General features: G+C 42.9%; 1 protein-coding gene across 2 annotated transcripts in view; it reads left to right on the top strand.

Annotated features, from left to right (window-relative positions):
- The first annotated feature begins 1,308 nt into the window (after window positions 1–1,308).
- The window catches only part of RERG (RAS-like, estrogen-regulated, growth inhibitor), a 100,054-nt gene continuing 87,743 nt past the window's right edge, over window positions 1,309–13,619 (top strand). For both annotated transcript variants that reach the window (XM_010014146.1, XM_010014145.1), the window contains exon 1: window positions 1,309–1,369. In XM_010014146.1, coding sequence (XP_010012448.1) covers window positions 1,309–1,369 — 61 coding nt within the window. The remainder of the gene's footprint in view (window positions 1,370–13,619) is intronic.

Genomic DNA, 13,619 nt, shown 5'->3' with positions numbered 1-13,619 from the left:
TTTCGTGGGAGGGAAACACCGGTGCCCCCTCCTACCCCCTACTCCGCTAGGTGATACAGCTGCAGCTCCGGACACACTCTGGGTTTCTAACTATTCATGGGAAGTGAGTGTGGTCTGGTACTTACTCTTAGGCAAAATCAGGAGCATGAAGACATTAGAGGTGAATTTGGACCCTTGACTGTGTAAGGTGTCTTTACTCTTTCTTTTTGCAAGTTTTTTTTTTAAATACGTAAAAGCCTCAAACTTTTTTCATGAATGCATTTTGCTGCAGCGTGGGTAATATTAACACAGAGAGCTTCCTGTGTCACTCTTAGAATTTACAGCTGAAGTGGACAACAGCAAACATTCATAGCAGGTTGCAGGTCTACCCTGTTTTAAAGTGAGTAAATTTTTGATGTTTTAGTCAGGGCTGAAGGATCAGAATCATCCTCACAGTTGTAATTTCTTCACCCAAGATCTTAAAGCATTTTGCAATGACAGGTACTGTTATATATTTTTGCTGTCCAGTTTAGAGAAATCAAGGATATGAAGTGTCAGATGACTTGCTCAAGGTCATGCAGCAAAGCTGTGAATGTACATAATTCTCACGTGGCCCGTTAAAAGTGTATTACCAGAAATTCCGGCATCCTTTTTCTAACCCCACACTTTGCCAAATGTTTATGTATGAGCTGAGGCAGCTTAAACAAGGAGCACTAGGAGAATGTCTGGGTACGGATTTGTTTAGCAGAATGGGCAAGGTAGAAGTGCTTAGAGGTTTTTCGGCAACTGCAGCTGAGTAACTGAAACCTTTCTGTAACTGGAGGGCTTGAGGAAAGATCAGCTATCTGCAGGTACTATTAGTGAGTGCTCATGGCTTTTAAATACATTCAACAAAAGCTAATCCATTGGAGCTGAGGCAAATACAGTAAATATCAGCAATTTGCAGCTGAAAGAGAAAGAACGAGTAAAGAACCTTGTAAGGCAGGTACTTTAGGTTAAGTACGTTTTGCAGTATTACAGTGCCAGCGGAAAACAAACAGCGAGAGCTTGAAAGCTGAAGGTAGGTTTTGCACGAACAGTGCCAAATGTGTCAGTGTTGTTACTGCAACGTTTAAAGTGGGAATATAGCATCACTTATCGTGATTGTTTAAAAAGGGTGTGTGTGAGGGAGAGTCTGGCTCCTTGCAGCTCCATCCTCGTGGTGTTCTTCCTCAGGCTCTGCATTGACGTCACAATGACATGCTGAAGCCGAAGACAGGAGCTGGGAACAGTTCTTCTGCTTCACTTTTGATAATCGAGTGAATTTGTCACCACTCCGTTCCTTCCAGCATGGCTAAGAGCGCAGAAGTGAAGCTGGCGATCTTTGGTCGAGCTGGCGTGGGCAAGTCAGGTATGTTTGTTGTCTGATTTTTTCCTTCTGCTTGTCATCAGGTAACTTTTTGCTCCCTCTGTGCAGACAAAATCTTTGTACAAAAGGACAGCTGTATAAGGGAGATTCAGGATGAGGCCTGGAATTCTTTCTTCCTTGCTTTCCACACTGTTTTCTCCAGGTTCTTTAGAATAATATTACTTTTATTGCTATAAAGAAAACAACAAAACAAACTTCCCAACCCTACTCAATCCCATTTCTTATATAGTGAGTGGCAGTGTCTTTTTCCACTGGAACAGAATTAGTAATATTTAATTTGTATCTTCAAAGCTTGTGCTAGATAAAGGTATTTATATTATGCTCCCTACCCCCTTAGATCAGATCTTCTGTTAAATATTGGATGGCTTCTGTAATAGTTGTAATTCTGATTGATTTTTGTGGGAGATTTTAGACTCAGCAACTCAAAGAATTTTTATTCTCAGTGCTCTCCTAGATTTACATTTTTACTAGGATACCAAGGAAATATGATGTGTAAAGTTTGCATTGGAGAGATCTTTTGAGAAATAAACATAGTCTGGTGAATTCATATGGTAGAAACACAAGAGGGAGGCATAAATGTTAAAAATCCATTTCTACAGACAGCCTTTCTTTTGGTGAGATGAGGAGAGTAACATGAGGGTTGCAAGCTCTCCCGGGTAGTTCAGTGGTGTTGCATTAACTTGACAGCTCCAGGGCCTCTCTGACATGTCCTTGCACCGTAGGGATGAGGAAATAAGGACACTGAGTCTAACCATGCTCCTGTGCCAGTTTTGGAATTGTATGATAGTATTTGTTTCAGAGAAATCTGCCCAAGAGAAGCCACGAGGTAGGATGTACTGGTAAGAGCATTAGGCTAGACTCTCAGATGCTGTCAACTAGCTCTGGTTCCCAGAAGTAACTTCTGTATTGGAAGTGCCAAGGTTCTGGCCCATAAACATGTTATAGTTTCATTAACTTCAGAACGGGTTGTTTATAAAAGCACATTTACCCAGAAGGTGTTTTACCAGAACACCATCAGCGAAGTAGCTCTGTCAGCCTTCAGGAAAAAAGATGCGTGTGAGGCAGAGGTTCTTGGAGATTATGCCACTTATACAAAGACAATGCAGATGAAATTCTGCCTTTTTGAATAAAATACCTGAGGGAATGCTGATAATATGCTGGCATAAGTTAAAACTGTTCCTTCTCCCCTGCTTTGCTCACCCCATCCTTCTTTTGTATTTGTATTTCACTGTCCTGTCCAAGTTTTGCCAGTAACTTCAGTGGTCTCCTTTTGGTTTGTCTTACATTCAGTTGACTGTTTCTGTTGTTGTCCAGTCTCTTGGCTGGATTCAAAACTATGCAAGAGAATGTTGAAGTATTTGCAGTACTTCAACATTGAAGTATTGAAACAGTAAAGGACTTCTCTCAACCTGATATTCCTAATAATTTGAGACCTCATATTTAAAAAATACAAAACTGCCCGTTAAGTACTCAGTTAAAATGCCTCACCAGCATAGGATTAACAAAGAGCTTTTTTTATCTGTTTTACTGTTTTTGTAGACTTTACTATACTACAATTTTATGGTAAAAATGTTTTCCTGTAGTCCTGGAACTGGGCGGGAGATCATTTTTAATGAAAAGCCAATAGAAGCATTCTTAGTCCTTCAGAGTCCTCCTCCTCCTTCTTTTCTTCCCCACCCCCCACCCCCCTTGAGATGCAAGGAAATATTACATAAAATATGACTAAGGTCCTCTCTTTTTGACTGTGACCATGCATGTGAATCTGTGTGGAAATGAAAGTGTAAGTAAGTGGGCAGCACAAAAAGGTGAATTTAAGGGAGTGGAGAGGCTATAGAGTGCTATCAGCTACCTTGACAGAGCAGCAACTGTGCTTCCCAGAATCTCCAGCTTGCTTATGAATAACCCTTCTTGTACATTCCCATAAAAGGATCCAGTTTCAACAGCTTGGCCAACTCCAGAGAAATAAGTGTGTGTTTATGTGTGTCTGAAGATACCTATTTGCCTGTAGCCAGCAACAGCAGGAGCTGTGGAAGTGCTGTTACACCTTTGCTAACAGCAGAGCTGGACACAAATCTCCAGATAGCTGGGTTTGTCAAATAAGAACCCTGATAGAATAGTGTTAGTAGTGTCTTTTTTTAGTGTAGCTGTGTAATTCCCTACCCCTGTGACCAGTCTGTAGTACTTTGTTGAGACAGGATCCTGTGGCCATGGGTTACTAGAGTAGGCTTGGCCAGACAGCTGAAAGATAAGCCAGACTCCAGAAGCAAGAATGCAGGGCAGAATGCTGGAGCATGCTAGATCTGTGCAATAAAAAGGGGATAAAAAAGGGTGATAAATAAGGCCACTGGAATTGCCAGAAAGTCATACCAAAATATGGTCACTGGCTTGCTTTCTTGGCTCATCTTTATTTGCTGAGGAACAGCCAGGTTTAGGTTCTTAATCTGTAAGTGGCTTCACCACCTGACAGCATCTGTGAAGTTACAGACACATACTGTAATGTCCTGGAGAGACTCCTCTCCCAGTTCCTGTCTGGGACTTTGGATCAGTGAGTCAAAGCAGCTATGAAGAAAGAAGTGTTTTGCTTCAGCAGAATTAAAGCTGTCCCTCACACACTATGAAAGGCGAAAGAAGTGTTACCGTTCCTGAGAGCTGAGGAACATCCTACTCTCACTGTTAATGCTAGACATCTGTTTACTGGGGTGCAAGATTCCTTGTTCTACTAAGTAGTTCCTTGTGACTAATCCAAGACTCTCCCAAACATGAGGTGGGAAGCCAGGACACTGTTCACAAGCCAGAATACCATTAGTATCTCATAAAAGAGTTAAAGCCAGGGAAAACATAACCTTTCTCCACTTTTTTACTGCTTATCAAGTTTCCATGGTTGACAGGTTTAGAAAACAGACAGGGGGGAATAGCAAGTCTGAGTGTCAGCTTTTTATTGTCCTTGCCTTGTCTCCTCCTGCCTGTTGCATAAGGCCTGCAGAACTCTTAATCAACTCACCTGTTCTGTTTTGGTTTTTACTTAAGGTAGACCTAAACCTTTCAAATAGAAAAGGAGCAAACCAATTCAGAAAGGGGCACATAAGAGTGCTCTAGTAAGGCACTTACTTAAGAATTACAGTGAGTACTAAATTACGAGTCAGCTCATCTGGGCAAGCTCAATTGGTACGAGCAGCCCACCTTGCTCTTGTACAGTGGACTGAGTGCTCCTCCATTCATCCAGATCTTATTGTATAAAAGTTGCATAAACATTGCTTTAAACTAGCTGAAAAAAAGAAACAGATGAGCCCTGCTTGAGCCAAGGAGGACTTTGCTGCTGCTTCACTCGGGAAGAAAAGGAGACACTCTGTGGGTGGGAAGGGACATTGCTAAGCCCTGCTATAGATAACAGGGCTGCACCTCCTAATTTGGATTAGAGTCAAGCAGCACTGAGGGAGAGAGTGAGCTTTTAAGGTCTTTTTCTTTATGTCCAAGAGGAGCTTGGAGGGAGCAGAGAATTGAAGTGAATTACTTAGACGTTGCTGTTTAAATTGTTCTTCTGCTGAATCCTACAGCTTCATTCCTATGGTAACAAAAATCAGAATTTCCTAAATAGCTCCATTTAAAAGTATAGTAGTAACAATTAATAAAGACTTAAAAACTCTGTTCTTCCATGTCATCACAAAGTACAGTATGTGCCAAGAAAGCTAAAGAGGAGTGAAAATGTATGAACCAGAAAGAGGAAAAAAAGGGCATGTACTGGATAGCACTGCATGGCTGATGCTTTTCCAACTCATAATTCAGTTGACTACGAACTCTCAAAATACCTCTGCCTTTATATTTTGGCCGAAAAAGAGAGAATGTCCAGCTGCAGCATGTGCTATCCAACTTGCCTTTTTGCTGCGTGTGTGCCAGGTTGAATACTCCAAGTTTCTGCACTAGCGTGTATAGTGTGCCTAGCCATTGGCAAATGCAGTTCTCATCTATCTGGATGGGCTGTGCAGCTGCAGCTTTGGTATGTGACATGGAAGTGTGTGTGGCTTCTAATGGTGCTTTGGCAAAAGGGAAAAAGCTTCCACAGCGTCACCTCCAGTAAATGTGTGTCTGCTTCTAGGCAGCTATGCAAATTGTTTTCTTGTGCAATCAGGCACATGAGACACAGGGCTGTTGTCACCTTTTTATCCAAGCAATAGCTAAGATGCTTGCTTTTGGGCAATAGGGTGATCAGTCAGTTGGCATCAGTAACTATCATCTTGCAAAGAGCCTGTCCCGTCTCAGAAATGAAAATCTTACCAGCTTCAGTCATGTTAGTGTCACAGCTGGGAAAGTCCTGAGTAGATGCAGATTTGTATCTCTTGGCTTATGCTATTTTCCCTGTCTAACCCAGGATGGAAGAACGGACCTGAGAGAAAGATACCTAGATATGTAAGTTCCTACAGAACAAATTCAAGTAATAGCCAAACCAGAGATGCCTACAAGAAGTCTGTTTTCATTATTTGGGGATATATCCAAAATGCACTATGGGGGATCACTCCCAATTGCAAGGTCTGGGCATGTGGGGAATAGAATTGAATTCAGCGCCGCCCCCCTTCAAAAAAAAGTAACCCATAGCTACTGGGAAAGAAGCCCATTTCAAAGTGATGTTCTACTGTACAAATCCCTGCTCATGTTTTCTACTAGTTTAATTTCAGGAACTTTTGGGGAGGAAATGCGAGTTACTAAGGAGTGATTAGTTATCAAGCTTTCAGCTCTGCTGGTAAGGCAGGAGCAGCTACCACAAAAGCTTCAAAATCCTCACTGATGTATCTAGTGAGGATTATTGTAATAAGGTGCCTCTGAAATCCAAAAATGTGGGTGGAAGGAGACTATGGATTTTCAGGTGGGGTTTGTTGTTTCCTTGGGAGTTTTTCCCTGGGTTTTTTTTTGGTTTGTTTGTTTGGTTTGTTTGTTTTGGTTTGGTTTTTTTTTTCCTAATGTTTTGGTTGACTTTTTTTTACACTGGTAGAACAGTTACTTTTTCTCCTACCTTTGCACTTAAGAATGTCAGTGACAACCAGATGCTTAGTTCAGTCTAGGTGAGGTTTTGTGACGATTTCTTCCCGAGAAAACATGCAAGTATGTCCCCCGGGAGCGGGGAATATTTCAAGGAACTTGCTGCACTAACATGACCTTTCTACATTCCTGTTCGGTGGACGACACTGATGCCTATACAAATGGTGAGTCCTGGGTTCATGGATCAGTGAAGTCGGTCAGTTACCCATGAACATGTGGCCCAAGGGTCCTTGCAATGCTGGCAAGAAGTGGGGCTGCTGTTGTAGTGGTCCCAGTAAGTGCAGTTTTGGTGCCAGGGAGGGTGTACATTAACCAAGCACAGGGCTCTACTGGGATCAGCAGTACCTGTGGGCACACCTTGCATGCTGCTTGGTAAAACCCCACCAGCCCTACCACACAGATACAAGATTTTAGTCAGCAGCTGCATCACAACCAGTCTTTCCTGGACTTTCTTGAAACTGCATTTGACAATTCTTTTTATGCTAATACTTAAGAGAAGGAACATCAAGAACTTGGGCTAGACACACAAGCATTTGTCCTGAGTGACAAGATGATCCTCTTGTATCTGTTACTTCCTTCCTCTCCTCTGCTTATTGGCCTGCCCATGGTTCACTATAGCCTTGCCGTTGGTGGAGAAAGTATTCATACTCACTTGATCTTCCTTCTGGCTAACCATGAAATAATAAAATGTAGAATTTCTCTAACCAAATGCCAACATTGTTCATTCAAGCATAGCTGCCTTCCCTGTTCATTTCATTTAACTACATCTGACATCGGGTCTACCTGCATCCCCTCTGAGCAGCTGGTGGCAGCTGTTACAGCTAAAACTAGTTCTGCTGTTCTTTGTTTAGGTTGGGCTAAATATAGCCTGCTGTTTGATTACTGGGGAAAGGAATGCCAGGATTCAAGATTTATGTGCGCAGCACAGATTTTTCTCTAGGCCTGCACCAAGCTACCCCTGCATCTCTTGCCTTGATAAGATAGCCATCCTGACCACTTCTGACTCCTGTAGTCATTGCCAAAGACAATCTAACAGCTTCCTGGTGGAGTCCCAGGAATCTTTCACCAGCGAAGGATTGCAGTGTGATCCTGCAATGCAAAGGAAGTGCAATGCAGAAGCCTTGCAGTGTTTTGGTCAGTCTGCTGTTCTCTACCAGGTCACTGAAAGCACTGGTATCTCCCAGGCTGCTGACCCTAACGAGTCTTTTCAGAAATGCTAAGATTTTTATTCTTCCACAGACTTGTTCTTTACCTCCCTGGTATCTAGAGTCCCTACCTACCTCTTGCCTTGCGTATGCTTTTTGCTTCATTTCTTCTCTGCTGTCACCCTTCCCTTTTCTCTTGACAGTTTAGTACATGTTCCCTAAAGTCTGAGTATGGTGGAATCACTTCTGATTTGTACTTTACATGAAAAGTTTGTGTTTACTGTTGCCTTCTTAGCCTCTTCCTTAGTGCTTCCTCACATCTCTGTGCCTCATCTCCAGCTCCTTTGTTACTATTTGCCTATGCTGTCAGTGCATCATTAAAAGATCAGTGTATGAGATCCAGGTGAGCTGACCTGGCAGCAGTGATGTGGCAAAGAACAGCCAGTCTGAAGTAGTTTCTACTGTCCTGGAAGCTATTCCCTGGCTTGAACTTTGAGGATGCTTCAAACTTTGCCTGTTCTAGACAGGTTAAAAAGGGAAGCAGTGTGTATCTTTACATAGCTAGTCCTGGTCACAGAAGTAAATTCATCTATTTTGGCTTCGTAGCAGAGCTGGAGAAAGAAGTTATAACTATATTTCCCAAGTAGACTTTCTTTTTATGCATTTATCTTTGTGCCACCCGTACGCCTTTTACATTTACAGCACCCAAAAATAAATATGTTAGGTATATGAAAAACTAACACCGCCTTAAAGCAGGAGGATCAATGAAATGGTTTAAGGCTTCATCTGAGCTGTGGTTCCAGGGCTGTCATTAGCTGCTGTTGACTGAAGGTGTTTGCACCCGCTCACCACATCCCTGGCAGGCACTTCCAACACTGTGGTGAACAGGAGGGTGGAAGAGTTGCTGTAAGATAGCAGTGGGCAAGGGAACTGCGTCATCCACATCCACTTGCTGCTTTTCTTCCAAGTCTGTGTTTGCTCAGCATTACTAAGAGTCTTTTATTATACCTGCTGCTGCAGAGGCAGAGTTACAGCTTGGGTAGAAGGCAACCCTTAGCTTTCCTTCCCTTTCCACACGCAGTTTGCAGGGCTCTGCCATGAGTGCTCCCCGTTGCCATTCTACTGGTTATTGGAATCTCACCTCACCAGCTCTCAACCTGGCCTGCTGTTTCAACTAGTATCTCTTTCCATTTTCCTCCATTAAGCCAACTCCCCCTGTTCCATTGACTCCTAGCTCTTCCCAGAGTCGGAAAAATAACTGAGAAGGGAGGTGCATTTGTTTCTATTGCCTTTTCATAATTCTGAATGGGACGAGTACTTCTTATGGTTGTTTCCCACCAGGTAGAGCATTCACACTGTTGGAGTTAGTCTCCAGCTGTTAAGAGTTTCTAATGTGTTTGCCACGTAGGTGGTGGGAAATGCCATAAATTATGGTAGTGACATTGTAGATAACTCATATTCTATGCATACAGTACAAAAAGATGAATGGCAAGAGAAGCATGAAGCCCTGGGGAAGGAAATAGTGGATATATTAAACATATGTGCAGCTTTAAAATGCCATAGAAATTGGCTGGAGTCTGTAGCTGCTTTTCCAGAAATGTTAGACAGTAGTCTGCACACAGAAAAAAAGAGAGAATATGTTGAAAACATCCAGCCTGGTTTTGAAAGCACATGAAACTCCTGACATTCACAGGTTTTTTTGCTGCTGCCACTCAGGGGTTAGCAAAAAGGAAGCTGCAGACAAGCAAGAGCAGAGGCCTGGGGCAGCAATGCATTACCATATGGGAAGTGTTTAAATAAGTGGCTTGAAAAGTTTTCAAGCTGGAAGGATGCAACTGGAGAGTACACAGGATATATTCTCCCAGGGAGGGAATTTCTTTAGCACTTGAACAACACATTAACTTTTCAAAGGGCTGTGGGAACAAGGGCCACCACCATGACCCTCCTCCAAGGCATGCCACTGTGACTATCCTCAAGTGGCCAATATGGAAACTGAGGTGAAGGAAGGAAGAGCCTGATAATCTCAAGTCACCAAGGGAATTGTGACTCAGGCACTGCCAAAGCTTTATTCCATGATTTCCCCTTGGGGGCGGGGCTGCTGAGATCCAGCCTGCAATGGCTTCCAGGCTGGCAGTAGTCACCCAGCATCTGAGCTGCAACCCCTATAGGCCCTACGGAATCCTTATGACCCTTTATGGCTCATCAACTGCCATAAATTATTGCAGCCTAATAAAGTATGGAAATAAAATTTATTCTCATTAAAAACATATTTGGCAATCCAAAACTCGATTTTATTTTGACCCACAGGACCACAAGCATAAACGGAGCTTGTCTTTACCATCTTTCTCCCCTTCATGCTTCTGTATTTGCCACCTAACTCTCAGTGTATCTACAATATGATCTATCATAGAACTGCACAACCCTACTGTAGTAGGCTGCTGTTGACAGTGGCTTATCTCTGTGCCTGCCACAGAAAACAAAAATCCCACTCCTGCAATGATGGAAGCCACTTTAACAGAGCTGTCACCATGATCTTTGACTGACTGACCCAGCAATTGACCTGTGCCCTTGAGGGGCTTTACAAGTGAGAACTTCAAGTCTGACATTCGGAGCAGGAAAGTGCAAGAAAGAATATAGAAGCCAAAAAATCAGCATGGGCTATTTATTCCTTCACTGAAATAGAGCTGCAGAATAAATAAAAATATATTGGAGAGTCACCACAGAAGAATGCAGTATTAGACCCATGGGGAGCCAAACCCCCAACACCATACTGCAAAACTTGGGTCATGGAAGTATGAATGCCAAAACAAACACCTTGTGTTAACCAACCTCAGTGGCAGAATCTGAGACACCAACCACTATTGCTTAACCCAACTGGATTCTTGTGGTTACTTATGCTGGAGCTGTTTCTGCTTCAGGCTGAATTCCAACATAGAATAATATAACAGTGATCCACAGCATGAGTCTGTCGCACAAGTCCATGTCTGCTAGGTCTATTGCCAGGCAAAGTTTAGGAAGTTTATCTCCAATTAAGAAAACTTGACTTTTATCCACAAGGAGCATGGTAGGTCACAAGATTATCAAAAAGGAGCAGATGGGAATATCAGTGTCCTTTATTCATTTGGAAAGGTGTCCTTCAGTGACATGTGGTCTTATACCCATTCTGGCAGTGGGTGCCTGCGTACCCCAGCTGAGGATCTGGCCAAACAAGCTTCTCTCCAGAACTGGGTGTGTGAAGTGGGCTGCCTACTTCCCACCGCTGTGCTGCACACACACAATCGCCTTTCCTCTTGCTGCAAGAGAGAAGCTGAGAAATTTCCCTTGTTTCCTGACCACAGTCAACAAATTCATTAAATTAGGAGGATCAACAGCTCTTGTAATTCATAGCCTAGCAAGTGCAACTGCAAATGTGGCCCTTATATACACTCCTACCTAGCTGATCAAATGACAAGAACAGGGAGCACAGCAAATTTTCCTTTAAAATGCACAGTCCTGAAAGAGCAACACCTGCCTCTGAAATGCGGAAGGCAGAAAGGCTGAAGGGAACAAGAGGCAACTTTATCCAGGACACTGCTGTCGTGGTTAAAGCCCAGCCGGCAACTCAGAACCACACAGCCACTCGCTCACTCCCCCCACTTCTTCCTCCCCCGGCTCCCAGAGGGATGGGGAGGAGAATTGGAGGAATTTAACTCCCACGGGTTGAGATAAGAGCAGTCCAGTAACTAAGGTATAATACAAACCACTACTGCTACCACCAATAATAATAATAAGGGAAATACCACGGATAAGAGGACACAACTGCTCATCACCTGCCAACCGATACCCAGCCCGACCCGAGCAGTGATCTGGGCCTTCCAGGTAACTCCCCCCAGTTTCTATACTGGGCATGACGTGCTGTGGTATGGAATAGCCCTTTGGCCAGTTTGGGTCAGGTGTCCTGTCTCTGCTTCCTCCCGGCTTCCCCTCCTCCCTGGCAGAGCATGGGACCGAGAAAGGCCTTGGTCGAGTAAACATTACTTAGCAACAACTAAAAACATCGGTGTTACCAGCGTTGTTCCCAGGCTGAAAGTCAAAACCACAGCACTGCACCAGCTACTAAGAAGGAGGAAAAAATGACTGCTGTAGCTGAACCCAGGACAACTGCTTACTGTATTTCAATTATAAAATATTCCTATACTGTGTCCTATTCATGATTGTGACTAAAGAAATAGGCCTGGGCAAAAGGATATGAACAATCCAACCAGAGGCTAGTGAACATAAGTTGGCCGTAGATGGAAAACAATTCAAACTGAGTGTGAAGAAACCCATGCCTTTGAGATTTGATAAGTGAAAAACGTAAATCAAATTTCTCCCCATGTCAATGGAGGAAGGATGCATTAATGAGCTGTACTGGTAAGACATGGAAAGTAAGTGATGCAAAATTAAATGACACAAAACTAATCTAGGGTCATTATTTTGCATGAAAGAGGCACTAGAGCTTTGACTCAGTGAATCTTGGGAGGAGCTTAGGAACCTGCACGTTAAGAAATACTAGTTTGGCCAGGTCTTATGTATAGCTCTGCAGATGTCTAGGGCTTCAAGGAAAAGATCATGCACTATTTCCGGTCCTTACTGCTTGAAAAGGCAGACACATTGAAGTCTGAGCTAAGAAAGGAGCTTTGCCTGTTCTGTTTTCCTAGTCCCCCACTACAGAATAAACCATCAAATTATATTGGAATTTCATTCTCCTACTTGATTTTCATGATGAAACCTCAGTAAAGATACCCATTTCCTAAACAGTTGTAGCACCTATGATGATATTGATCTAGAAAATCATGGTCAGTTACTGATCTGCATGGTACAATTAAGCATCAGCTCTGGAGCCTGCTAGATACATATCCATTTGAAGACAGGCAAGAGGCAGATCATGGAAAATGCAGAATAACTTTAATTTGTTAAGTTTTAACACCTTACAGGTATGAAAAGTATCATAATTTATCTGCAGAAGATCTCTTGATACAGCTGAACAAAGCTTCAGTATCATACTAGCTCACCTCACATTAGGTCTATACCTAATCTATGTGCCTCATTTTATAGCATTTCTTTACTTGCCAAATGTTTACTGAATGATACATGAGAGTGGTGAGTCCCTGGCACAGGTTGCCCAGAGAATTTGCAGCTGCCCCATCCCTGGCAGTGTTCAAGGCCAGGCTGGATGGGGCTTGGAGCAACCTGGTCTAGTGGAAGGTGTCCCTGTTCATGGCAGGGGGTTGGAACTGGACAAACTTTAAGGTCCTGGACAAACTTTAAGGTCCCTTCCAACCCAAACCATTCTGTAATTCTGGTAAGCTGTGAAAATTTTAATACCATCAAGTCTGGGGAATTTTGTTGCACATCAGAGTGCTGCAAGTACTATTTTCTGTTCTCAGTGCTGCAGCATGGACACGGACTGACTGCAAATAGAAGCTGGGGACTCAACAGAAAAGAATGGCCTTCAAAACCAAGTTAAAATAGTACATTTCTGCCTTAGATCCTACCTCTAGTTTTTGCACAGGAGGTAGTTAATATTCATGTCATTCAAAAAAGCAGGGAAAATACAATGACCAGCAGCAGGAGTTGGAACAGGGCTTCAGGGAAATGTTCATGATTAATACACCTCCAAGCTTGATTGTGCACTGTCATTTTCTGTTCATTCCCATTCATACTGTTGCTCTTTGTGAAGGCTGAAGCACTTTTGTGTTTTATGGATATAATGGATGGAAAAAAAGTCTTTAGTTTCAAGCATGGGCAGATTGACATCATTTGTTTAAAGTACTAAATCATTGTGCAATTCCAGGACTTCTCTGTTCCCTTTAACAGGCGTCTCTTAAGAAGTCAGGGCTCTACACACCTGTGACATTCTAAAGGCATATTTCATATGACATTTCAGAACACACTGAACTTGCTGATTGCAAAAATGCTCTCAGATCTGAAACTATTTTGCTCAGGATAAAGCTTCCAGGGCAGTCACAAACTATTCTAAAAAACCCCAAAAAACAAAACCAAAACAAAAAACCAACCAAAACCCCAAAAAACAC

This window comes from Nestor notabilis, unplaced genomic scaffold (assembly GCF_000696875.1).
Source record: "Nestor notabilis isolate BGI_N333 unplaced genomic scaffold, ASM69687v1 scaffold2525, whole genome shotgun sequence".
Classification (NCBI taxonomy): Eukaryota; Metazoa; Chordata; class Aves; order Psittaciformes; family Psittacidae; genus Nestor; species Nestor notabilis.
Note: the sequence above shows the minus strand (reverse complement) of the source record. Positions and strands in the feature narration are given on the sequence as shown.